The sequence below is a fragment of the Acipenser ruthenus genome, chromosome 18 (genome assembly GCF_902713425.1).
Source record: "Acipenser ruthenus chromosome 18, fAciRut3.2 maternal haplotype, whole genome shotgun sequence".
Lineage (NCBI taxonomy): Eukaryota > Metazoa > Chordata > Actinopteri > Acipenseriformes > Acipenseridae > Acipenser > Acipenser ruthenus.
The window spans coordinates 18769551-18795402 of NC_081206.1; the positions used below are offsets into that span (position 1 = coordinate 18769551).

The 25852-nt window shown below is 36.4% G+C and overlaps 2 protein-coding genes across 3 annotated transcripts in view; one reads left to right on the top strand and one right to left on the bottom strand.

Moving 5' to 3' along the window:
* The first annotated feature begins 647 nt into the window (after positions 1-647).
* On the top strand, positions 648-4774 carry LOC117425026 (cytochrome P450 1B1-like). The gene has a single exon (XM_034041659.3). The coding sequence runs from the start codon at positions 1084-1086 to the stop codon at positions 2668-2670; it is 1587 nt and encodes a 528-aa protein (XP_033897550.3). The 5' UTR covers positions 648-1083; the 3' UTR covers positions 2671-4774.
* Positions 4775-11289: 6515 nt separating this feature from the next.
* The window catches only part of LOC117424383 (regulator of microtubule dynamics protein 3-like), an 80512-nt gene continuing 65949 nt past the window's right edge, over positions 11290-25852 (bottom strand). For both annotated transcript variants that reach the window (XM_058991403.1, XM_058991402.1), the window contains exons 10-13: positions 24451-24549; positions 23765-23818; positions 17837-17917; positions 11290-17079 (exon numbers count right to left, since the gene is read on the bottom strand). In XM_058991403.1, coding sequence (XP_058847386.1) covers positions 17029-17079; positions 17837-17917; positions 23765-23818; positions 24451-24549 — 285 coding nt within the window. In that variant the 3' untranslated portion in view covers positions 11290-17028. The remainder of the gene's footprint in view (positions 17080-17836; positions 17918-23764; positions 23819-24450; positions 24550-25852) is intronic.

A 25852-nucleotide genomic window follows, 5' to 3' on the forward strand; every position in this document is an offset into this window, starting at 1 on the left:
ATAAAATGAGCAGCATTTACTTATATTTATTCACAGGTTTTGTTTCAAAAGTTACAAAACTGGTGAGTTTGAAGCGGAATGACTTTACACAACAAAACATACACGTGTGATTTAGCACAACAATAATTCACAAAATGTAAAAGACACAGACATCGGTTAATAAAGGGCTGTTTAATATATATATATATATATATATATATATATATATATATATATATATATATATATATATATATATATATATATATACATAAGCGTATGTATTTATAAATAAAGTAAATAAATAAATAAATAAACAAACACAAGCAAATCTAAGACGAACCTTTTACACAAAACATGTTTTAAATAGTTTTTTAGTAGGTTTCCAGCCTCCTCTTCTCCGCGCGCTGCTCCTTTAACAGTTGCAACATGAAATGCTTAACTAACAGAGTTGTGTTCTACTACCTGTGTATAAGACCTTCACTAGTTGTAAAATTTCAGTTCCCTTGGGCGCTTTCCGGGACGAGTCTGAGATCACTATTGGAATGAGATCACTGAACGAGGCTGATCGACGCTCTTGGGTGCTGCGGGGCTACCACAATGGGAGGAGTACGGTAATAAACCACAGCCCAGCCCCTTGAAGTACAAAGATATATAAAGGAGAGTAAAGGCTATGTACAGAGCATTACTAAATTGAAATCTACAACAGGGGAATGAATGAAACCTACTCAAAGGATTTTTACCTGATGGTTCTCAGCAAGTGAAGACAGGCATTTATTTATTCATTAAAAACATGAAGGGGAGCTTGGAAACTGAAGCAGAATTATAAACAAATGAAACTACCCTGCAATTTGAAGGAACATTGCACCAACAACAACTCATTACATTTTACAGGGACTTTATCTTAGATTTTCAAATTTACAGCATTGAAAAACTAAGTGAGGTTTCAGATTTGCATGCTTGATCTGTAATTTTCTGTTGAACATTTAAAGTTCACACTTACATAAAAAGCTAAATAACCACAGCTGGTTCATTTTGAGGACACAAAAGAGTGAAGCCAGTTTAACTTCTCATTGCAAGACAGCGAACATTTTATTTACCAGCATGGCTCTTTGGGACACAGACTTTGGAGTGAAGGGAAGTAGCACTGCCAGGGAGTGGGGTGTTCAGATCCAGCCTGCACTCATAGCCTCTTTCTTGTTTCTGGTCTGTCTTGAAGCCTGGCTGTGGGTGAGGAATCTGAGACAGAACAGACGCTTGCCTGGCCCCTTTGCCTGGCCAGTGGTGGGCAATGCCATGCAGCTGGGGCAGATGCCCCATATAACCTTTTCCAAACTGGCCAAAAAGTATGGCAATGTCTACCAGATCAGCCTTGGCAGCAACAAAATTGTTGTTCTAAATGGTGAGGTCGCAATACGGCAAGCCTTGCTTAAGCACAGCACTGCGTTTGCTGGTAGACCCAACTTTGGCACTTTTCAAATGGTCTCCGGTGGCAAGAGTATGGTTTTTGGGGGCTACACCAGGCTGTGGAAGGAGCATCGGAGAATTGCTCAGTCAACAATTAGAGCTTTCTCCACAGCCAACAGCCATACCAAGAAACTCTTTGAGCAGCATGTTGTGGGAGAGGCTATAGACCTCATCAAGGTTTTTCTGTGCCTTGGCGCTGATAGTTGTTACTTTGAACCCGGGCATGAATTAACAGTGGCCGCCGCCAATGTCATCTGCGCTCTTTGTTTCGGCAAGCGCTATAGCCACGACGACCAGGAGTTTAAGACCCTTCTGGGCAGGGTGGACAAGTTTGGTGAGACGGTGGGTGCAGGGAGTTTGGTGGATGCCATGCCTTGGCTGCAGGCTTTTCCAAACCCAGTCCGCAGCGGTTACCTGAACTTCAAAGAACTCAACAATGAATTTTTTGAGTTTGTGAAAGATAAGATCATCCAGCACCGGCAGACATATGACCCCGAGGTCACGCGAGACATGAGTGATGCCATCATTGGTGTGATAGAGCATGGGACGGGTACCGGAGATGGTCTAACCAAGGAACATGTTGAAGGTACTGTTAATGACCTGATGGGTGCTGGGCAAGACACCATCTCAACAGCACTTCACTGGGTTCTCTTGCTTTTGGTGAAGTACCCCAATATCCAGAGCAAGATTCAAGAGCTGATTGACAAAGAAGTGGGCCGGGAAAGGTTGCCTACCATTGAAGACAAAAGCAAGCTTGCCTACCTAGAGGCTTTCATCTATGAGACCATGCGCTTCACCAGCTTTGTGCCGATCACCATCCCCCATTCCACCACCTCCGATGTGACTATCGAAGGCCACTACATCCCCAAAGACACTGTGGTTTTTGTGAACCAGTGGTCGGTGAACCACGATGAGCTGAAATGGAAGGATCCTCATGTCTTTGAGCCCTCCAGGTTTCTGAATGAGAGTGGGATCATCGACAGGGACCTGACCAACAGCGTGATGATCTTCTCCATGGGAAAGCGGCGGTGTATCGGTGATCAGATTGCCAAACTCCAGATATTTCTGTTCACAGCCATCCTGCTTCACCAGTGCACATTTGAAGCGAATCCTGCAGACAAACCCAGCCTGGATTGCTCCTATGGGCTAAGTCTGAAACCCACCCACTTCGTTTTGACTGCAAAGCTAAGGGGAACATTTCTAGACTTGGTTTCACCAGCATAAAAAAGTCAGACTTTTGTACAACCTTTCACTGAGATGTACCATCCAGACACACTCCAGTATTCCAGTAAGTCATTATTTTGTGTGTGTTTTAAAACTACGGGCAATCAGGTTTGAGATTAGAAAGGTCTGATTATCTGCACGATCTTTCTTCAATCAACTGTTGTCAATATCCATGCTAGGTAATCACTTTATAAACCCCTGTTTAATATTAAAAAAGTTTAACAACCACCCATAACAGACTAGAAACAAAATGACCTTAGAGTGCTGTAGATTTACACTGAAGAAAAAGCAGCTTGTTTCACTTAAAGCGTGTTGATTGAGTGTTTTAAAAATGACGATCCAGAGTAAAGGGAGCAGGCGAGTTACAGTTAAAGTAAATGAAGTCAAGTATGGCATTTTTTTTATTTGTGTTTTTTAACCAATAAAAAAGATCACTTGTTACTGTACTGTACTAACTAAAAACAGGAACATCTTACTGTTTCACTCAAACATGACAAGCTATAATTAGACCGTTTCTGTTGTTATTATTATTATTATTATTATTATTATTATTATTATTATTATTATTATTATTATTAATAATAATAATAATAATAATAATAATAATAATAATAATAATAATAATAATAATAATACACGTGGGGGAGTTAATTCTAATAGGGGTAGCATTCTAATACTTGGTGTTCGTTTTGACTTCAGGGGTTTTCAATTCTAGCTACGGGTATCCATAACAGTCCAGGATCTTGATTTCAACCAGCTTCTATTTTAAATTTGAATTCTGCAGTCAGATACACATAGACCAATCACAGTGACTACAGGCTATTCAGTCCATCTCAAAAGTTTGTCTGTGCGTTCTGAGTGAATGTGCAAAGCAAAGCAATGCAGATTCAGGATCCTTTTGAAAAGGACTACAATTTCTATATATCTGATAAGAAGTAGCTTACTTACAGGTAACATTAATGACAATGTGATCCGCTTCAAAATACTTTATTTCATTTCAAAACCAGTCTGCAGGTCTGTGCTGTCCCACTAAAATCATCCCCATACTTTATACAAATACCTCTGCAGGTCTGTGCTTTCCCAATACAATCATCCCCATACTGTATACAAATACCTCTGTAGCTATATGGCGTTTTATTTTAAAAAATAATTCAGAAGGCATTTATTTATTGTTGTCAAATGTGTGGTTTTTTGCATTTGGTTTTTAATAGCAGGTGAACATTTAAATATCAGTATTAATGTAGAAAACACTTTACTGAACATTATCAAATACTAAACTACTATTTACTATGCTATTTTAGAAATATTAATCAGGTCTTGGCACAAACACATATTGTTCTTGTTATATATTATAGTTTTTATCGTAGCTCTTTCTACTTTGACTTTGTCAAAACACTACAAATGAATATATGGGGTTTTAAACATCCTTTGCAGTGTTGTTGGGACTTCTACAAAGCTGCTATGAGGACAGCAGCACCATAATTACACTTCTATCCCAGCCATATTGTCCCTATTCTTCTAGGTGAGTGCACATTCCAAGATAGCAGAATGTGTAAGTTAGCTTGTTAAATAGTCTGTATAACACATTAAGAAGTATACGCTTGACAGAACTAGAAAATAATACAAAACCAATGATGCTAAATGTTTCCTATACTAAAGTGTTTACCATGCTGAAGTATGCATTTTTACAATGCTTTATTTCATTTGGGATTGGCCACACTTGATCCCATATTGCCAATCCATTGGGCCAGCATGTCTACCACCATTCCTTTCAAAGAACTGACTTTAATAAAGCAAGGGACTCATCTTTCAAACTGTTCTGAATGATATCTGCCTGATCTTGTATTATGTATTTTCATGTATTGAATGTATACCCTAAATTATTGTAAATCAGTATTGATATTATTATACAACGGTTCAGTTCACTCAATTGTATTTGTGAATTATATTTCTGTACTTTTATATCTTCAGTTCTTTTGGGTTTATCAACAATAATGTGAATTCAATTTAAGTGATATACGTGTTTGTGTTTTTTTTTTGTTTGTTTGTTTTTAATAATTGTTGCACAAATCACCTATATAAATAAATATACAAAACATCCAAACTGGCTCAGAATTGACTGTGTGCTCAAAATACTCACCTGAAGTTATTTACGACCCCTTTAAAATATTTTGAACGACTTGAAACTGCTCCACAGGCATCGAGACAATGGCGGAGAGCCAGAAAAGGGCATTTCTTAGATAGTCAGGAGGGTCCTAATACACAAAGTAAGTATCCCTATAGTGGCAAGTTATACTGAAAATAAACTCTGGAAAACCTTATCTAAATTATAATGTTAAAGCAATGAGAGGTAAGTAAATAGTGTTTAAAGACTTGCTTGTTTCCCTTTAATCTTTAGAGAAAAGCATGCTTGAGGTAAATGAACACATATTGTATTTTCCTATTGTCAGCCCTCATATAAATGTAGTATACCACTAGTATTCTTTGTCACACACTATGTAAATATGATAATAATATATTGGTAACATACTACACAATCAATATTAAGATGAATAAAGTATTTCCCATGCAATAAGTATGCTGCCAATATATGATTTCACCTTTACTACTGAGAAAGATTATTCTCGAGGTAATGGGAACTCAATGCAATGATATATAAACCTTTTTTTTTTTGACTAAGTATGCAAAGATTAGCATAGGACACATATCACACTTAATAGATTCGAAAGAATAAACTTTCATGTGAATTATAATAATGCTAATGTATGCAGAAAGACCCTGAAAGTGACTTGATCACAGCTGTGGCCCCGGAGCCTGAAGAGAACAGGAATCTGTATCTGATAACATACCTAATCCCCAATGAAAACAATATACTAAAGAAAAATGGGTAGTGCTAGTTACATGTATAAGCAGACACGGGTATGCTTTCTAAGCCTTAGTCTTTAATTTAAAGTACTGGAGTACATGCAATGAATCAATCTATCTATCTATCTATCTATCTATCTATCTATCTATCTATCTATCTATCTATCTATCTATATATATATATATATATATATATATATATATATATCCAACGGTCACATGATACTCTCTTTATTTCGTATTTCTTATAGGGCCTTTATATTTCAAAGATATTATTAAAACTACTACATATTGAGGACGTTTCTGCAATCCAGGCATGAATTCAATCCAAGTTTATTGTATTGCCATGCTGCAGCTATCATGGTGGAAACATCATTTGAACTTAATCCAGACCCTTCTTCTGCTGCATTTGTAAATCATATTGTAGGCATCATGAGGATAAACTAATCTCCTACCAAGCATTTCTGAGCCCTGGGTTTAGCTAACTCTGTATCTCTATCTCACCACAGGGTCAGGGAAAGGCTGATGAGGTAATGTGTTGCTGGCACTTTGCACTTAGAACACTAGGGGGCGCCATCAGTAACAAGGGTCCTGAAAAAGCACACGAAGCAGCAGCCCTTTCTGCAACAATAACCAGCATGTTGCAGGATGACAGGGTGGCAGGTTTGAGCATAGTTAGGAGGATTGCAGGGGCTTCAATGACCTCAAATCACGGATTAAACACAGTGCATTTTATCTTTAAATGTATTTCTCACATAAATTCTCATTACTCAGTGATTGCATATACTTTGAGCAAGGAAGTAATTGTGAATCAAATGCTTAAATTTACCCAGTGAAGCTGCATTTTAAAATGTCGTGGTAATTGATTCAAGAATTCAGGAACTCATTACATAAAAGATGTCTGACCTATCTTGTAAGTATTTGGAACCATCACCATGTCTACATTGAATAATGACACTGTTTTCTAAACTGTAGTGGTAACAGACTCATTTTAGTATACATCAGACACCAGGAAAATAGGAAACAGTGTCCCCTCTTTTATGAGTCCATTCAAACAGGTGACTGAACAATGATTAAAGCAGGATGGTAGAACCTGCCTTCTTGGTTGGTCTGGGCCACAACTCCCTGGTAGTAGAAGCTTAGCTTTGGGTTTCTATATAGTAGGTCCATTTCTTCATCCACACATTGCTTTAGAGAAGTTCCAACGTACATAGTGCACATTTCCCTAAATTCACAGCATTTTAAAAAGAAAGACGCCTCGACCTCTTACATGGAGGATACATATTAATGTTCATATAACAGTAGGTCAAATTAGAACCCAAGAGTTTGACTTGCACAGTACGAAAGTCTGATGTTAAAGAAGCCGCCTAAATTTCAACCAAACTTTCACAATTGAGCTTCTCTACGATTATTGAGCCGTATTCGTGGGAGGGACAGCGTTGACACCAAGTCTTATAGAACAATGTAGAACCACAAAGGGGTGTAAAAAGTACATTTTGAAACCTTGCACAAGTTCAAAAGATGGGGAGGTTTGGGAGGGACTCAAATGCTGACAAACGACAAATGAATGTTATCGCTTCGCTCCCCCATATCCCTGGAGTTCTTTTTTAAAACGCATTTCAACCTGCCAAAAAAGGGCAATTCTCAAATGTTTTGAACATTCCAACACGCAAAGCACTTTGTCAGGTAGCATACAGTTATTACTGTTCAAACCTCCAGCTCTGGTCTTGGCAAGAAGAGGGACAGACTGGGAGAGAGGCAGGCACAAGCGCTACTCGCCTCAAGCTCACAACCTTCCCAGGGAGAGACAGCAGCTCTGAAAAGGCTTTTTCATTGACCACCGAGGTCAGACAATCCCCCAGGGTCCTAAAGGGGTTTGAAATTTTAATATGAAAACAAAACTTGCATTGGTTTTTTTTGTTTTTAGAACATTTAGTTCTAGCTCAGAAAGCAAAACAGCACTAGAAAAAAACACATTACTGAGCTTATTGGATACACCTTTAATGAGGGGGATTTATATATATACAGTATATAAAAAATAGAATTGCCACAGGACCACAGTATAATGAAAAAGTTGATGGCTATGACATATATCAACAGTATGTACAGAATAGTAGAGAATACGAATGAGCTATTATAGGTTTACTCATAATTTGATAAGTGATTCTCCAGATAAATGCAAAAATTGTGTGACATGAAGACTGGTGGATGAATGGGCACACAGACACCTCAATATATCTCCAGAATCTGATACGCTCACAAATGTATTCTAAATAATGTTAATACCAAGTTTCATTGTAAACTTGTGTGTTATTCGGAGGGCATGAGCGAGGGCTCCTCCCTCATATTTCCTTTCTCCTAATAACATCTGCTAATCCCCTATTTCAACCCCAAGCAATGCGCTTGCTCTCTGTCTTGCATTTTTTGTTTTCCTCCATCCTCCCCCACTACGCTTTCCTCCTCTATTTGGCCACTCCACCTCTGCAACTGTGCTCCTCCTCTGCAACGGTCTCCCTCCTGGGGGTAAGTGAAGCCCAGTCGTCGCTGGCTTCGTCCTCCGTGAGGAAGGTTCTCCAAGAATCAAGGGGGACTCCTGGCCAAATCTATCTAACACTCTTTCATCTTCCCATTTTCTCACCTCTAGAGCCTCCTTGGTGGAAGTATCGGTTGCTTCCCAGCCTTGGAGACGGTTCAGTCTCACCTCTGCGAGGGTGGCTCTCCGCGAGCCAAGGGGAGTCTCCTTACTCTTCTCTAAGTTATAAAGCACCTGATATTGTCCATAACTTAAATAAAATAATGTTATTATCAAATTTCATGACAATTGTATTAGCGCTTCTCCAAATATATGAAAGAATGTGTGAAGTGTTACACACGTATGTATGTGTGAATGACCAGCTCCCCTGCATCCCCTTAGGGTTTTCATCCCTACCAAGGGAAATTTTACAAGATTAGCATTATTAAGACCCACTGATGTCTCCATCATTACAACAGAACTGTATAAGCAGGAAGCTGACATTCCAACATTTCATTTGAGTTATAACTCACATATTCAAGGCAAACCATTAAGAAGTTACAATCCCCCCCAGCCCCAATTAACCTGAATGGATTTCAGTCGGGCTTAAATAAAAAACTTTTCAGTAAACTGGCATTGAGTGATCCATAATGTTATTGTGTTAGTTCTGTATTCCCTTAGAGGCTATAACTTGTGTAGATATTACACTAATAAGCCGAATAACCCACGAGCTCCCGAAGGGCGGATTACTTTCCTCAGATCAAGCTCTACATCTGCTTCTTCAATGCGGCGTCATTTGGAACAGTGAGATTTTCCGAATCATTCTGTTGTTGGATTTTAATGAATGCAAGATAGCTTGCAAAATGAGATCTGGTAAGAAAAGTCTTTACTCAGGACTACAGAATATGTTATACGATGCTAGATATCTCGACGCTTGTTGTGCAAGAAATGTTCTCTGCACTCAAAAAAGTGGATTAGTTGTAAATCCATTACAAATTGTTATAAAATGTAACTTCATACTCTTATTCTTCTTAGACAGAGAGACTTTCAAATAGGATAAACAGTATTTTTGGGGCAATGAAACAAAATAAAGCAATAAACTTAACTAGATCTCTCCCTCTTGCAGTCACACCAGTTCCAACTGCTTGTGTGCCTGCAGCTGTGTGGTACTGTAGCTAAAAGCATACTTTAATCAATTATGCTTTTGCATCGTTACAATGGTCAAATTATACTAAATACACCATTTTAGAAATACTATAAGAAACTTAATACATTCAATGGCAAACGTTTTGACTAGAAGTCTTTCTCAATGTCTTCCAGTCGTTTGTCATTGGATTTTTTATTTTCTTTTGTGTTTCGAAATTTAGCACTAGTGAGTGTTTAATACTTATGAATACATACACCTTAAGAAATCGTTTTATTTTTCTGTTGGCTGGAAGTAGGTTACCCCGTTCTCCCAAGTTCAGTGAATCTGAGATCTGACCTTTACTGACATATTTCGCTGAACTAACGCTCTCTTCTCCTCTTCATGTATTATATTTGGAAGGCCAATTATGACTTTTCCCTAGGTTTCCTGCCTCATTCTCCTTATTTCCTAAATTTAGATGACTCAGTTATTATTTTATAACAGATGGCAAAATGACTAGCCATATTTCCAGTAAAGGGGAACTCATGACCATTTTCTACAGTATTCATGTAATGATTTAATGATGCAAGTAAGCTATTTAGCCAGGATACAGCCTGCCTCCCACAAGGTGCTGAAACTGGATTAGCAATACCACAGTGGACTGCAGTTGCAGAAAGAAAAACCTGTTAGCATATATGGAGGTTGTCTGTGTCTTATACTCTTCCTGTGTCTTGTAATCTCTTGTAGTAATATTTCTTATCAGCAGGGTGAGTACTGTCACAAAGACGGCCAGAGTGGGTTGCGTCAGACCAGAAAGGAATTCAAACACAGACAGTGGTTGTGATGAGCTGAGTGCAATGGCTGCACTCAGCGTTTATTAACAAATAAAAGGTTTGAAAACAGCACAAAAACAGGACACGGCACTTGCGCCAAAATAAACAGACATACAAAACGGACTAACACTAAACAAACGGTGCACGGACAGACAAACAAACACGGTGAGAACAAACACTTATATTTACGATCTTTACTTCTAATTACTCCTTTCTCTCTCACCCGTTCTCCTCTTCCGAACACCCAACCACGAGTGACTAAACGTGCATCTATTTATACTGTTTGTGCTGGGATTCAATTACTAATTAATTATTCACTTGAATCCCAGCACGTGAATTCATTACGTGCAACCACGTGCCACACATTATATTTTAAATGCACGTGCGTGATGTGCAATCCCGTGCCTAAATACAAATATACAATTTAAACACACGTGAAACACAGACCCGTTTATATCCCGTGTACCAATCTATACACCAACATTAACACACGCAACACACAACACATAACACACAAAACACACAGGGGCGGGCACTTTGCCACAGGTACAAAAAGGCTTGTTTATAGATCCTTCGAATGAAGACTTCGCATGTTGTCTCTGAAATTCACAATTATGCACAATGAATATCTTGTTTGTGTTACATGCCGATTTTGATGGTTAATAAAGTATTAGTATTAAACTGACTAATAGTTGTATTGAGCGAATCACTCTGTGTTAATCCACTATATAGGTTGAAAATTAGGGCACGGTTTTGAACAGGGTAGTGTTTTGAACATCCTACACCAGACCGTTCCCAACTGTATCCTGGGTCATTTTTCTTCATCTTTCATGAGAGCGAAGTCCTCAAACAACAAAAAATAGAACAAAAAAAAAAAAACCCTAAAAAAAAAAAGAACAAGGCACATGTCTGACCTCTTGACCCTAAAAACTGTGCAGCAGGAAGCAGGGTTGTGGAAATGCAGTTTTATTGTTCGTACTTTAAATCTAGTAAAGCTCTTTTTCTGTTTTTGATTTGTAGGGAGAAAAAAAAAAAAAAATACATCTCACTGTTTGAGCCCACATGTATCTTACTGACACCGACAGATACCGCAGCACAAGTCTGTAAATCTAGAAGGATCAATATGAAGGCGCCTGGGTTACAGTTAGGGAACCTACATTTACTACTTGGGGTTTCCTTTGGATGTAATGGCATCTGTACAGAAAGGCAAGAGACTTTTAAATCAGTCGTAACCTTGTCACTGTTAAAAAGAGTACTTCAGTAAAGAAAAACACAGAGACTGATTGATTTTTCAAAATTTATTGACCACACAACTACTAGATTGCATTAAAACCACAGATTAAACAAAATTACAACCTGCAAGAGGCCAAATACATAAACTGAAACCAAATAAACATTTGAAAAAAAAAAAGAATACATAAAGAAAACACATTTTGTAGCAGTCCCGCCAGTGTTTGTTATTTCTAGTTTTGCAGTCAAGCTAGGTGGCACAAAGATACAGACTACTTGAATAGGTCTTCAATACTATTTCAAACAAAAAGGTCCACCATTTTGTTAAACATGTGGCAAACAAATAAAATAATTTCACTGCAACAAATACAATATTTATATAAATATTTAATAAAACTATATATGTCAGTGCTTTATTACATGTTCACAAGTGTAAGCTTGGATTTTACAGAGATAATTTTGCTAACATGTCTTTAAGAAGCCCCCCTCCAGTTGCCCTAACTGAGGAAAAGACCATCATTACTGCTAGTATTTCAGATAAAAAAACAAAAGTACTTTTATTATTGTAATAAACTCATTAATAACCAAGAGGTAACATTTACATCTACTGTCTTCACACTTGAGCACAATGAATCCAAGTCGTGTTATTGTTTAATGTGGCTCTGTTTACATATACACGCAAATGCAGGGTCAAACTACTCTGGTAGTAATGAATGCAGGCTCGAAAGTACCAAAGGTGGATGTTAGTCCAGTCGTCAGTCGAACTCAAAGACGAGTCAAGGGAAGTGTGAACAAAACAGGTTGCGAATCTTGCTTCAGTGCACACGCAACACTACTGTAAAGTGCTAGTGTGAAAGTGGTACAAGTCAAATGTTTCGGCGTATGCCATCAACGTTGTGAATCATGCGGTTTATCAAAACGGTTTTATACACGCTTTGAAATTTTGTTTCACATTTGATTTTCCACTTAGAACTGCTCCAATGACACAATTCATAGTTTACTGTAGGAACACAAGGTCCCGCAACTGTCAGTGACTAGTGAGTGCTACAAGCTGCTTACTACCGATTGTATCAGAGTATTCCTATGGTAACTCCTCAGGTTTTGGTCTGCTGATAAACCCCTAAATCAAACTGAAGAAACAAAAGCTTTAGGATCAGACCCATTTATCCCTCTACCTTTTGTGCGTGAAGAGGATTTGTGTAGCACAGAAACAATGTTGATTGATTAGGTAACAGTTGTCAGTTCTACAGTAAAACAAAAAAATATATAATAACTAAAAAAAAGATTTTTCCATAACTATCTATCTACTGTACTTTTGAAAAAGTTTCTACGGTCCCCCAAACTTTTTAGGAGTTACAAAGAGGAAATGCATGTATTGTACAACTTAAAACATGACTCAGGCTTGATTGAACTATGTAAATCAGTGCTCACATGAATTAATTTGCCTTGTTTACTTATTTCCTTAAGTATTTTATAAATAAAATAAAATAGCAACAGGTGGTATTGGCAAGCATTTGTTTTAGAGTAAATCTGACGTACTTAGAATTATCCTTTTAAATAGGGTACTGGACCTTGTTCATTCTGACTTTCCAATAAATTTCAGGTTGTTTTGCGAAACTGTAACACTGTTGCCAATAATAGGTGACAGCTGGATGACATGGCCATTAAAAAAATAAATAAAATAAAAATAAATAAAAAAATTGACAGATTAAAGCAGCAATGTAAATTAAAATTTCCAAACAGACAGACAATGCATTTAAACTAAGTAAAAAAAAAAAAGTTACACACGTAACCTTTTGAGGAAAAATAAATAAAAGCATTAACAGCTGCGTGCCAGTGCTTATACATTAGTTCTAAACTCCTCTCGGTAATCTGTCTAACAAGATTTTACTACATACAATGTGGTGTTTCTAGTTTTTGAGAGTTCCCAAACAGCGCAGTATGATCGTGCATGTGGTCTTGGGAGTAGAAATGCTTCCCCTATTTCTACTTTCAAGAACAAAGAAGAGCCTGTTCTTTAACCCTGTGTAAACTCCTATTCTACCCCATGGAGATGTGCGAATAAAGGAACTCTGGAAGGTTCATTATGTTTTGACTCCTGCTTTTCATTAAACCTACCTCTGCACACCACTATTCCAAATTAAGCACAAAACAACAAAACAACTTCTTCTAGCAACTGTATGACATTAAACACAGTTTTCTTTATTCCTTTAGAACACGAGTTTTTAAGACCTAGATATGTCAGAAAATGCTTTCTATAAACCTCCTGCTTAGATAATTGAAATACTCTACTCTGCTGTTCGGATTTCAATTAAATACTTGACACATTGTCTTCCAAAAGAGGCTTCTACTCCTAAGAGACCTTCTATTTAGACCTCTGATATACTGCGAAATGCAGTTTCTTAACCATCTCCTGACACATGCAATTTGACAATCAACGGGTTTGAAACCACAGCAAACACCTTCTTAAAGGACATGGTGCTAACAACATAATTCCTCAATTGTATCCCATATATACTGCCATCATTTTGTAGGTCTAAGATTTTCTTATATGAAAAATGCATACATTACTGCAAAGGTGTTGAAGCAGTGTTACAGAAGAATATTTATCGAGCGCGCCTTACAGGTACTTTGTAAAGGTAATCTACCTAATGTTAAAAATACTCCCTCTGTAATAATGCCTGTAATTAATTTCGCCCTTGCCTGAGTCAACCCCCCGTCAACCACACACTTTTGCCTTAACAACAACTTTACGCCCCCTAGACATAGACTCGCCAGAATCTGGTATATATATGTATATTTTTTTTCCTACAAGGACTCAAACTCCCAGAAGCAAGTCACATGTGTCAGATGGGTTCCTTCAATGGGAAGTGCAGCACGAAAAAGAGTGCAAGATACATTCGCCAGTTTTGTTTCAAATGTTTTGAAAAAAAAAAAACATTACAAATAATTACAATATTGTACTTTAACAAATCTCTGAATCTTTCCACAATATCAACAGTGCAGTTGTCGGACTGTGCCCTGAAGCAGTGATCACTAATCAAGAAGGAGTACACAACACATTTATCATGTGTCCTTGACTTCATGCTCAATTAAAGCCATCTTGTTCCCTCCTGACATAACAAAAGCCAAGCTACTGTACATTTATAAGTTAATTACACTCAACACAGTAGAACAACGCTCCAATGTTCCTAAACCCTGCCACAAATAACAAATAACTGTATTCCCAACTGTGGATTGCCACTGTCCTGATAACCTTTACACTACTACTTTTCCTGCAATATGACTACATATCTTCTCCGATTGACAGCACACAATAAACTAAACCACACAGATCCAAAACACCAGCACACTAACTCTGTAAAGGAAATGAGACAGCAGTGATATTATAAGAAAGAATATATTAGAAAAGAACATCACTTGTTTTTCCATCATAGAACAACCTAAATGTAATATTTGTATCTGAATCTTTGCATTTGCTGCTGATTAATCATTTGGGCTTCATAATTTAATAACATCCATTCTTAATATGCGCAACTATATACTATCTTCTATATTACACATCTGTGTAGTAGCAGGCCTTCCACGTTCTAAAATGAACAAAACAGGATAAAACTGTAACCCCCCTCCCCCCAGACCACCATCCAATTACTCACAGCTTGAATAAATAAACCTCTAGATCAAATTCTCTCATCCCCTATTATTTACAAGATTCTTTCAATTTGATGTTTAATGTATTTGAAAGTGTGTGATCTGTGCTTCTGCACCTGCCAAGTCTCCCTTCTGTTGGCATGAGAATCCCCTTTTTCAGCTCAAATACTTTTTTTGTTGGTTAAAAATCTGCATCAGCTCATATTTTTCAATCAGACCTTCAAGTCTCCTATTAATCTGGTGGTAGTGGTACTCTGACCATCTATATACAGGAATTTTGCCAGTTAGGGGTAGGAAATCTTTTTTTTAATGGCTGTTCTGAGTTAAGAAATATCATGCTCAGTCATTTCTAAGTCCAAAACTCTTGTCTAGGGAGATCATGGATTGATTAATGATCAAACCTCACATAATTAGAAAACTCCACTAGCACACATAGAAGCTTTAGAATTAATCTGAAGAAACGCGATTCTTTATACCCTGTTTCCTGAGAACTATTTAGCACAGGTGTTTTATGAGTGACTCAATGTGTTACACTGTAAAAAATAAAAAATAAAATAAAGTGATTTATACTTCATAGATCTGATTAACAGAGGAATCAAGAATGACACACAGGCGATTATATGAGAATGAAGTTGGCATTGGTTTACGGATTCATTGGAATTGCACATTAATTAATGTGGAAGGCACAATATAGTTTGAATTAGCGTGGAATGTAGTATTTCACAGTGTACTGTGCTATTTTGTTTAACTAGCTTTCCAGTAATATGTTAAAGTACACCGAATCATGTTACATAACTTTAGCTTCCACCTTTACTCTGTATTGAGAACAATAAATATACACTATCTAATCTAATAAATCTAAATATTAAAACAAATTTGCAACAAATCAATGCAAGTGCATAGCAATCTCAATTTACTTGTAGCATGCTGCTCTCTGATTGGTCGATCACACTTTCCACCCCTTGAAACATTTCACAATATCACCAAGGCTGGAGCTACATCAGAAAATATGAATAATGAAATATGAATCTCCTAGCAAAGAAAAAAAGCAGAGGCTAACTCCTGCCTACAAAAACATCTGCACCGTCCTCTTTCAATAACATTACAGCATTCGTTAATAATCTGTCAATCCATTACTCTCCAGTCAAATAAAATCCATTAAATACACAAATACATGGGATCAGTAGTTATTACTATTTGTAAAATAATATAGTACTTCTCTCACACACACACAGCGATGCTCACCTGATGCAAACAGTGGACGGACACACAAATTAATTAATTAGTTTAAATGCCTAATTAGTATATTTGTAAGTAACAATGATAAACACCACTTTATAATCAAATTGTTCTAGTCCAGGGTGTTGTGATATACTGAAATATCACAACGGTGTGGAGTCAGAGGCAACACCCTGTCGTACCATTATTCTTAACTCACAAAAGACTGTTTAGATAATAAACAGTTTCATCCTGTCTGACCCTAGCAGTACCCACTTGGTCAATATACACAATTACACAATGAGGCTGAATCAAGTATATTAGCCAATTTACTGTTAGCTAGGAAAAGGGTTTTTTAGGAAAATAAAAATTCAAGCTTGAAACACAGTGAGCCAAAAACATTTTATAATTTACTGAAATAGATATTTTCTCAAGCTAAAAGTTAATTGAATTAGCCCCAGTTACTGTACATATTCACTGGTTTCAATTAGGACAAAAGGAATGATTTCTAAAAGAACAAGTTAGTTTGTGTCTTTTATATTCAACATGCAAATACCAAGACAAACATTTCCTTTATAAAACAAATAAAATATCTGTTATAACAGTTATAAAAAAAACAAAAAACAAATAAACAAACAAAAACACACAGTAGGATATAATCAAATCCTGCACTTCATACAAAAGTCTTTGTCAGTTGCCCTTAAAGACATGAACACACTTGTTTGATCATTCACTCTGTTCAATACAACTGAAGACCCTGGAAGAAAGCATTCCCAAGTCACATTCAAAATTCACATTTCACTTTCTACAAGGGTCTTGCATTCCAACACCTCTGCTGTCCTGTACGGAGGTAAATCGCTTTAGGTCCAAACTCCATCCCTCCCCCCTCCCCAACCCTTTGCTGCAAGTATCACGTAAACTTCTCATTCTCTTAGGGTTTCTAGCATTTCTTCCAAGCTTTCATTGTTTATGTCCTGAAAGGAAAGTGAAAACAAAGTAAAAAGTTAATGCAGGATTTATTACATTTCTATTTAACATACTTTCTGTTTTCTGAAGTTGACCGTGCAGCTGCAAGGCTTGCTAGCTCAGCTAACCTCTTATATGAACCGACGCAGCAAACTGACACCTCTTACATGTGCATCTGCACCTACCCAGCCAACTGACATCCTGGGTGAATTCTGAGATATCAGAATGCAACAGTATGTTTGACATTATTGTGACATTAAATAAGACACAAAATTGGATTGGTACTGTGGCAACTGGCCTACTTGCAACCAGCCCAGTGCTGATTGAGATAGGAGAGCACATGAACGTCAGGTGTGCATTCATTTTGCCTGAATCCACACCAGAACGTCCATACAAAGATTAATCTCAATACAAAACAACATCAACAATAATAATAATTCAAGGGCAAGAGAAGTGGCGGGAGAAGACTTGCATGAATGGCAGTGAATGAGAGAATGCAGACAGGTAACTACTCCAGGACTATTTACAGTAGGTGAGGGGTTTGTCCTGCTCTGTCCAAACTACAGCAAGCTTACATCTGAATGTCTTTAAAACCTGACTTTGACAAATGTTTCAAATGTAATTTGTAGATGGAGTGAAATCCTTTTATTACAACCACCAAATATTTTTGAGAGCGCGCTGGTCATAAATCAATCTTTAGTTTTGATGTCCTTGATGTTCTGAATGCACGCCTCTTGTTCCTCTACACAGCATTGCCATTCTTACCTCATTTGTGACACAGGTCATCTTTGAAGTCAACTCTGCCCAGTGTTGAGCTGCTGAGTTGTTGCCCAGATCCTTGTAGCACTGAGGAAACAGAGCACAAAAATGAACGAATGAGTTCACAGGGATAAACCTGAACTTCACACTGCAGCAGGGTTTCCCCTGGGTTCTAGATTTTTGACTAATCCTTTCTAAAAACATTAGTCACTCCAGATATTCAGTAGTCACTATTGGCGCACAGCTCAAGTTTTCAAGGGTGTTATGAGTCCTGTTTTTATTTTATACCTTAAATCACTGTATTGACCAAAACAATTATTTAATTAAACCATTTTAATAATGCTCTACAGTTTAAATAAATTTGTAATTTACAGCTGTAAAATTTTAGAACATTAAAACTCAAGAACCAGATTTATTTGCCCTGAAAAGCTACATACAGACACAGAATGCATTATGAATTACTTATACCATGTATGTCTTTACAATAAAAAGAAAAAATAACAGTGTTAGAATATTATATACAACCCATGGAAACAGAGTTTTGCAATAAGGCTGAAACTGTGTTGCTTGTTTTCTTTTTCTGTTATCTGATGCTTGTTAGCTTTGTTTGTTCTTTTTTTTCTGGTGTTCCGAATCCAAGTCTTCATTTTCTACAACGTGTTGTTCTGGTTGTTCTGTAAATCTAAAATAAGTTAAAGACCAGGCGTTTAGTTTTTAAAATGTCTTTTTTTGTATCCCAGACAGACTGCAGTAACCGCCCAACTGTTTATATTACATTTAAGCAACAGGGCTTATTTAAAATGTACATATTTAATATGTAAATGAGCCGTGTGTGCACTGAACGCTCTGTCACAGCTCGTCAGTCTGGTGTTAGCGATTAAACGTTGATTACATGACAAAAGTTTGCAATAGATTGGCAAGTGTTACTGAATAAAATGCGTTGTCTGCCATTTCAGAATTTTTCTCGAGTACCCCCAGGGGTACGTGTACCCCAGTTTGAAAACTGCTAGAAGAAACCACATTACCAACAGAGACATTTTTTATTCTTAGCCACCACGTAAATATTTGGACAGTTTTCAAATCAATTGTTGCTTTATTTTTACAACGTGTTGTTGATAATACGATAAACGCGTATATCTGCTTCAGGTTAAACGATGGCCCGTGTTACAGAACACTACAAATAAAATGTCAAATATACACTATGTATTTTGTTGGTTTTGTGGATTTGCTATGTTTTTAACTTATTTTAATACTGCACATAATGATATGGTTTTGAAAATGCTACTTACCAAAACCATGCTGCACGTGAACTGTATTACATAATAATTTCCTTTATTCCGATTCCAGTGGTGTTTTCTCAATGCAAGATGTATTGTAGGCATATATACCACATACACTGTGTGTGTGTATATATATATATATATATATATATATATATATATATATATATATATATATATATATATATATAATTTTACCATGCTCGTTATAGGCCTACTGGCGAAATGGTCAAGAGACAGTTGGTGCTTAACACATATGGAATAATTTTGGCCCTGAATTTTTGGTCATAGAAAAGACACATTTTACATATTTTATAACGTTACCGTAGGCTTTTTTTTTTTTTTTTTTTTTTATTTTTTAGTCAATGATGCGGTTTTCGTTTCACATATCTTCTGCACACAGTATTTTTAAGCACAACTATAATAACCTACATTTCAACAGTCACTGCCGAAGCTTATTACTTATTCTTCCAGAAGTAATGGTCGGGTGTAACAGGGATATGATGTTATATTTGCGCAATATGAAACTGAGGCGCTGATTGGCTGACTGCATTTACGTCGCCTACCACGGGATGAGAACGTTGCAGAGTCAATGAATCGATGAGGCCGAGGCGCTGATCTGATCAGAAGCAGTGACTCTATGGTTTATCGATCCCTTCTTTTCAAGAAAGAGACGTTGTGTGTGACTTTAACAAAAGGGAATTTTTATAGTACAAACAGAAACGATCGTCACTAGTGACGATTCCACATTTTTTTTGTCGTCACTTTAAAAAAACATTCGCAAATTACGAGAGTGACGAGCGACAGTGAAACCCCTGCACTGCAGAGCATTTACTGAGGCCATTAAAGCTCAGGCTGACCAGGAGGGGGTTGCTCAACCATGTGACCAACTTGAGAAAGTCCTTGGCAGTCTTTACAATGTCTTGGTCACCCCGCATATGGAGAAATAAGGTCAATGGCCATCAAAACAGGCTTCATCAACATGGAACACAATTAGAAATCTCTGAATAGCTACAGTTTCTGAAGTTGTAATTTTGACACTTCCAAGTAAATCAAAGGGGTTTATTTTAACAATCTAAACAGTGCTGGATCTAAATATCAAAACCCTCAAATTCTTAAACATGCTGTGGGTGTCTTTCCACTTTATTTCTTATTGTGTTTAATGTCATCTCTGGAGGAAAACACCAGTAGGATGTATATAGACTGAATAGGTGGTTTATATAGACATGTCACAGGGTGGTATGTTTGATTAGATCAATTATTTAAGAATTGATACCAGAGTAAGCTTTACTATCTGCTAACGCGCAGTTAAACATCACAAGCTGAAGGAAAGACCGAGCCAGAGGGTATTAAAGCTATTAGAAAATTGGTACAGTATGTATTTACATGTATTTTAGTATTTACAGTAGAACTATTTTGGTAGCTGCTGTTTTTTTAATCATTCTGCATGTCTGTTTTTCTTAGGACTTTACAAATAATTAGATGTAGCTACGTTTTCTAGTTGAGCGTTTAATAATTATGGATGGCTTCTCATTAATTCTTTCTGACTGCTTACAAATAAGTCCAAGATGTTAATTTGAATGTGTCTAATACAACATTTTAAAGGTTTAGGAAAATTAATCTAATATAAATATTGTTTTAAAATCCCTAATAAAAAGGTACCAAAACTTTACTTGTCAAGCACCAGCTTCTTTACAATGAAGGAAACTGTCTTTGTCTAAAATAAATGTAAGCATGCGTGTGTGTGTGTATGAAATGGGCTTCATTTCTTTAGGCAGAACATAATGTGTCCTGTTTTTAATCAAACCTCTCAAAAAAACAAAGCCAAATATTGAACCATGTTACAACAAACAGGAGGGTATCTGTTTTAAATTTAAAGTGGCCCATTTCACTCTTCTTACCAGCTTAGGAAAGTATCCTAAGGGGCAGCTTTTCAGCACGCAGGAATCACCCTGCCATTATACCTTCTCGAAGCCGACAAAACAGCCTCCTTCCACAGCTCTTTGAAGTGAAGCAACTAAAACCCAGCTGTTTCTAATGGCTATTAGCACTGAGATACACTGGCAGCGGTCAAACAGCAACAACTGCCTCTATGCATCACTGAGTTTGTTGTGATTTGGTTTATTCAGATTTTGTAATGTTTTTTTTTTTTTAATAAAATCATACATTAATTGTAAACAAGAACATCATAATATGTATGAACTAGAAAAAGTTACGACAATGAGAAACGTAACCAGTTACACCAGCAACAGATTGTCATAGGTTTTTACCTAAATGAAAATAAATCTACGATACAAAAAACACATCATAGGTAAGTACTGTGATTCTTGAAATGTATTTTTGTTTGCGACTGTAAGTCGCCCTGGATAAGGGCGTCTGCTAAGAAATAATAATAATGATAATAATAATAATAATGATAATGAGAATCCATATGCAAATAAGATGAACGAAACTTCACATGGAAATTAGGTTCAATGTGTCGAAAAATGTGAACTTTGGGAACCAAAGAAAGAAGCAAGCGAATTGAAAACAGGTTGTGATATGAAAGTTGAAAATGAAATGAAAATAGCTATATAGGAAAGAAAATACTATGATACAAAGGGCCTATATTGTTTAAAAATGTATGGTTGCTGAAATCATGTCAAGGCAGAACATAGCTCCCTCTAGTGGAGAGCAGGGGACTGTGGTAAGGTGATCTTTTGGGGCCGGTTTTTCAAAACTTTTAATCTGGGTAACAGTGATCAGGATTTTGCAATCCTATATTTTGTAATATACTTTTATCTTGATAATTTTTTATTATTTTATAAAAAGGCCATTATTTTTTATATAACCTAATTTAACAAAAGAAATAAGACCGTGGTAATAATGAGAAATACACAACTTTATTTATATTGTTTTATATTATTTTTTTAACAAAAATCACTTTTAATGTTAGTGCACATATAATGCATGCAAACAATTGTTATTTTATTTATGCCTACTTAACAGAAATTAAATAACTAAACCTAAATTGAATAAAAATAAAACTTTTGAAAAAAGTATGTGTTTTTTTACATCATCGTCTTCCCTGTCAGTCGGGAGTCCAACATCTCAGACGAGCTTTAAGGAGGCGTATGTGAAGGTGTATGCACGTGCTTTTTTTTTTTATTAAAGCTATACCACCGTTTTCTTTTTGCCTGCATGGATACAAAACTATTCGATTTTGACATATAGTGTGTGTTTGTTATGACAATTCAAACTAAATATCGATGTTCTATGATCATTTAAAAGCTAAATCCACCTCCGCAGTAGGATCACAATTATCCTGGTATTTTAAATCAAAGTAATCCTGATCTCCTCTTTAAATTCTGAAAAACCCAATTGCAACATTTAATCATGATTAAAACAGTGGTCGGATTACCAAAACAAAATCTGGATCACAGTAATCCCGTCGCATTTTGATGTTTTGAAAAACACAATTGCACAATATAATCCAATTCAAACACGGAAATCAGATTACCAAAGTTTTGAAAAACCGTCCCCTGTACAGCAATCTGATTTCTTAAAATAACGTTATTATCATTATAAATAACATATCGATTTTTTTTATTTTTTACTTTAAGCCAACATTTAGAAGCTAAATGCACAAGATTTGTGTGAAATAACTGAAATAAATTAAATACATTTATCAAAAATAGTTTAATTACTAAATTTTCCCTTAACAGACTTCAATTGAATTCATGTATAAAGCTCTTAAGTCACTTCACTCTGGCACATTTCACAAGCACGACAAATCAGAGTAAAAAAATTAATTAAAAAATTAAAAAGGAGCTGTTTCTCATGGGTAATGGTTTACAGGGATTACTTGTGGCTGCTGAGAGGAATGTGCATTAACCATCAATCAACGTCACACCTTTTCAACTTTAAGAAATGTTGGAAAAACCAAGAACTAATTATGCCAAACCAGTCTGAGACATACTAAACCTGATTTTATCACCTGAAATGACAACAGTAGACTCCCCCTTCTTAAACCAAACAACTGTATCAAAGTCAGCACCATAAGCAGTCTAGAGCATGTTCTTTTAAATACTGAGGAGAAGAGCACAAGGAGACACCCTCATTAGCCTCTTACTGAGGTGCAGACTAACACAATAACTCAAACAAGTTGTGTGGTTTTTGTGTTGTAATATGAACATGCAATTTATTAGACAAATGTTTTCATCAATGTAATGACAGTGAGTTAGCATTAAGGGTGCTAGTCTCTGAACTTTCCGTTTAATCTTCTAAATGTTAAAACTTTAGGATTAAATATGTTTAAACTTTTAAAATTACTGAGAATGTTTACCGAACAGAAAGCCATCATAAGATGCCTTCCATCACTATTTAATAAATTACTAAAACATGCATTTGTGTTTCAGACTGGATGTGAAGCATTTATCTGTATATGTGAATTAATTTAAGCGATACGTTGATTTGGGAATCAAAATAATTTAGAATGAATCTGTTTTTACTTGTGTTCCAAATAGCAATGATTTTTACAGTAAGGAGACACGCACAACATTTACAGATAATGGCAATGATGGAATGGATCCAGTGTACAATGGCCTTTAGTTTCAGAACTGTTGTAATACCTAAGCAGGGGTGTCTGCACAGTTCAACAATGTAACTACATTACCTTTGCAATGTACAGCCTTGCAGTTTTAGAATAACCTGGGCTCAGCTCTTCAGTCTGCAAGAAAATAAGGGAAACATTTACATCTTGTTTGCTTCTCCAAACACAATCAATAAAGTAGGGGCATTATATATTTTTTCCAACTTTAAAAGGATAGTCAGGCCAGCAATACTGAATGTTTATTGGTACAGTAAGTGCATATTTTTGTCAATCATGTATAATCTAAGGCTGTAATTCTATCGAGGGTTTCTGGTGAAATATAAAACATGAGAGAGCTAGCTTTGACTCAAATTTGTGCGAAAAAAAAAAATCATAATTTTAATGTTTCAAACATTATTAAATTATCACCTGAACTATGTATAAATCTATATACCGTGCCCCCCCTTTATAATGCTATATAGTTACCAGCGGTTTGTGTTCCGCCCTATAATGAAAGTTCAAGTGGAGCCACGGCCATTCTGCTTTATAGCTGGTTCTGAGGTATAAAGGGGAGCACTGTACAAGTGCAACTATCTAAAAAAGGCAAGATTCCCAACAAACTTCACAATTGTAACAATTCCTAAAAAAAAATCAAGTTTTTAAAAATGACAAAATACAATGAATAATTAAATATCATTTCCACCTGGGTAGGAGAAACCAAAAAAAACGCGGGAATCCGTGCCAGCATGTAAATGAGCAGAAGGAAGTACCTTGAGGAAGTTCTGCAGGGCATCGTGGACTGTGGCAGTGGGAAGGGTCTCATAAATTGCTGAAGCAGCCTTTCTCTCCAGCCAGCCCAGATTGGACACCTGCACAAGACAAACGGTTAGTACTGGTACTGATCAAAACAGTGTCTATGTGTATCAGCTCAACTTGTTCGTGTTAGCTGCATACTTTAAATAGCAAAACAAATAAAGACAAAAGTTAAAAGAAATGATCAAATAAGTTACCTTTTCTTTGGGAAAATCTGATCAATATATCAGAAGGCCAGACAAGTAAAGCAGACCATTTTTACTACTATGACACAAATGCATTAAGAAGCACCATAAGCCTGGCATCAATATTTTGAAGATCTGAACAAGCTGCTGTTCTGGCTGCCAATGATCTTAACGTCTGACGTATTCATACTGTCAGACCTCATACAGCTCTTAAATGGTTCTCTGCAAGATTATACCAAGCTGCTCACTCTCTTAAAGCAACATTACTTGAGTGGTTAGAATCATTGTTCACTGCAAATAATGTGGCCACACCCTTTATATTTTCATAACAATAATTAGGCAGGTATCAAAACAGACAATTATAACATACTTGTTAAAAGAAGCAGCAGAAATCCTCTTAGGCACTTTCATTCACTATGTAGATCTCACAAGCACAGTTTTGAAAGAAGCACATGTGACAGCAAATGGCAATCTTCATTTAAAAGAAGCATCTCTGGTACGTGGAAGTAAGGTAGCTTTCTTTAGCCTAGTTTGGTACCAGGCAGGGTTGGGGGCAAATCCTGTTTTTCTATTCCAATTTCATTTCCTTTTAAAAATCAATTCCCATTCCCCTTTTATCCATTGGCAACACATTACTCCCATTGAAGTCACTGTTAGTCAATTAAATTGGCTTCAAATGAAAGAGTCTAAAACAATCACAACAATTATTATGCCTCTAAAATATAAATTCCAATTCCTTCTAAAGAATTTTGGAATTAAAAAATATTAATACCAGATAGTATTTCTAAAATGGAAAGTTTTCCTGAACATGCGAGACCTGTATGGCAAATGGAAATGCACGACAGGTACCATTTAAGAAGCTGTAACCACTTAAAGTATAGACATACTTAAAATGGAAGACATTAGAGCTTTGTGTACTTGGCTTAGTTTCTAACAGTTTTATGGATGGATGTTATGTATGCAATACAATTATTAAAACAGAAAATATAAACCACGAAGAGAAACTTGTTTTTGCTTTTTTAAAAGCCATGTCATGAAATGTGATCTGTTTGTGCGATTTGCTCTGAGAGTGCTCTGATTATCTTCAATCTAGACACAACTCCTTGCAGATGTACGAAACCGAGGAACAAAGCACGATTATGATGATCAATTTCGTGTACACATAATGTTCAAA

Bases quoted from the DNA above. Each gene is read 5' to 3' on its own strand.
- LOC117425026 (XM_034041659.3), top strand. From the start codon at position 1,084: ATGGCTCTTTGGGACACAGACTTTGGAGTGAAGGGAAGTAGCACTGCC.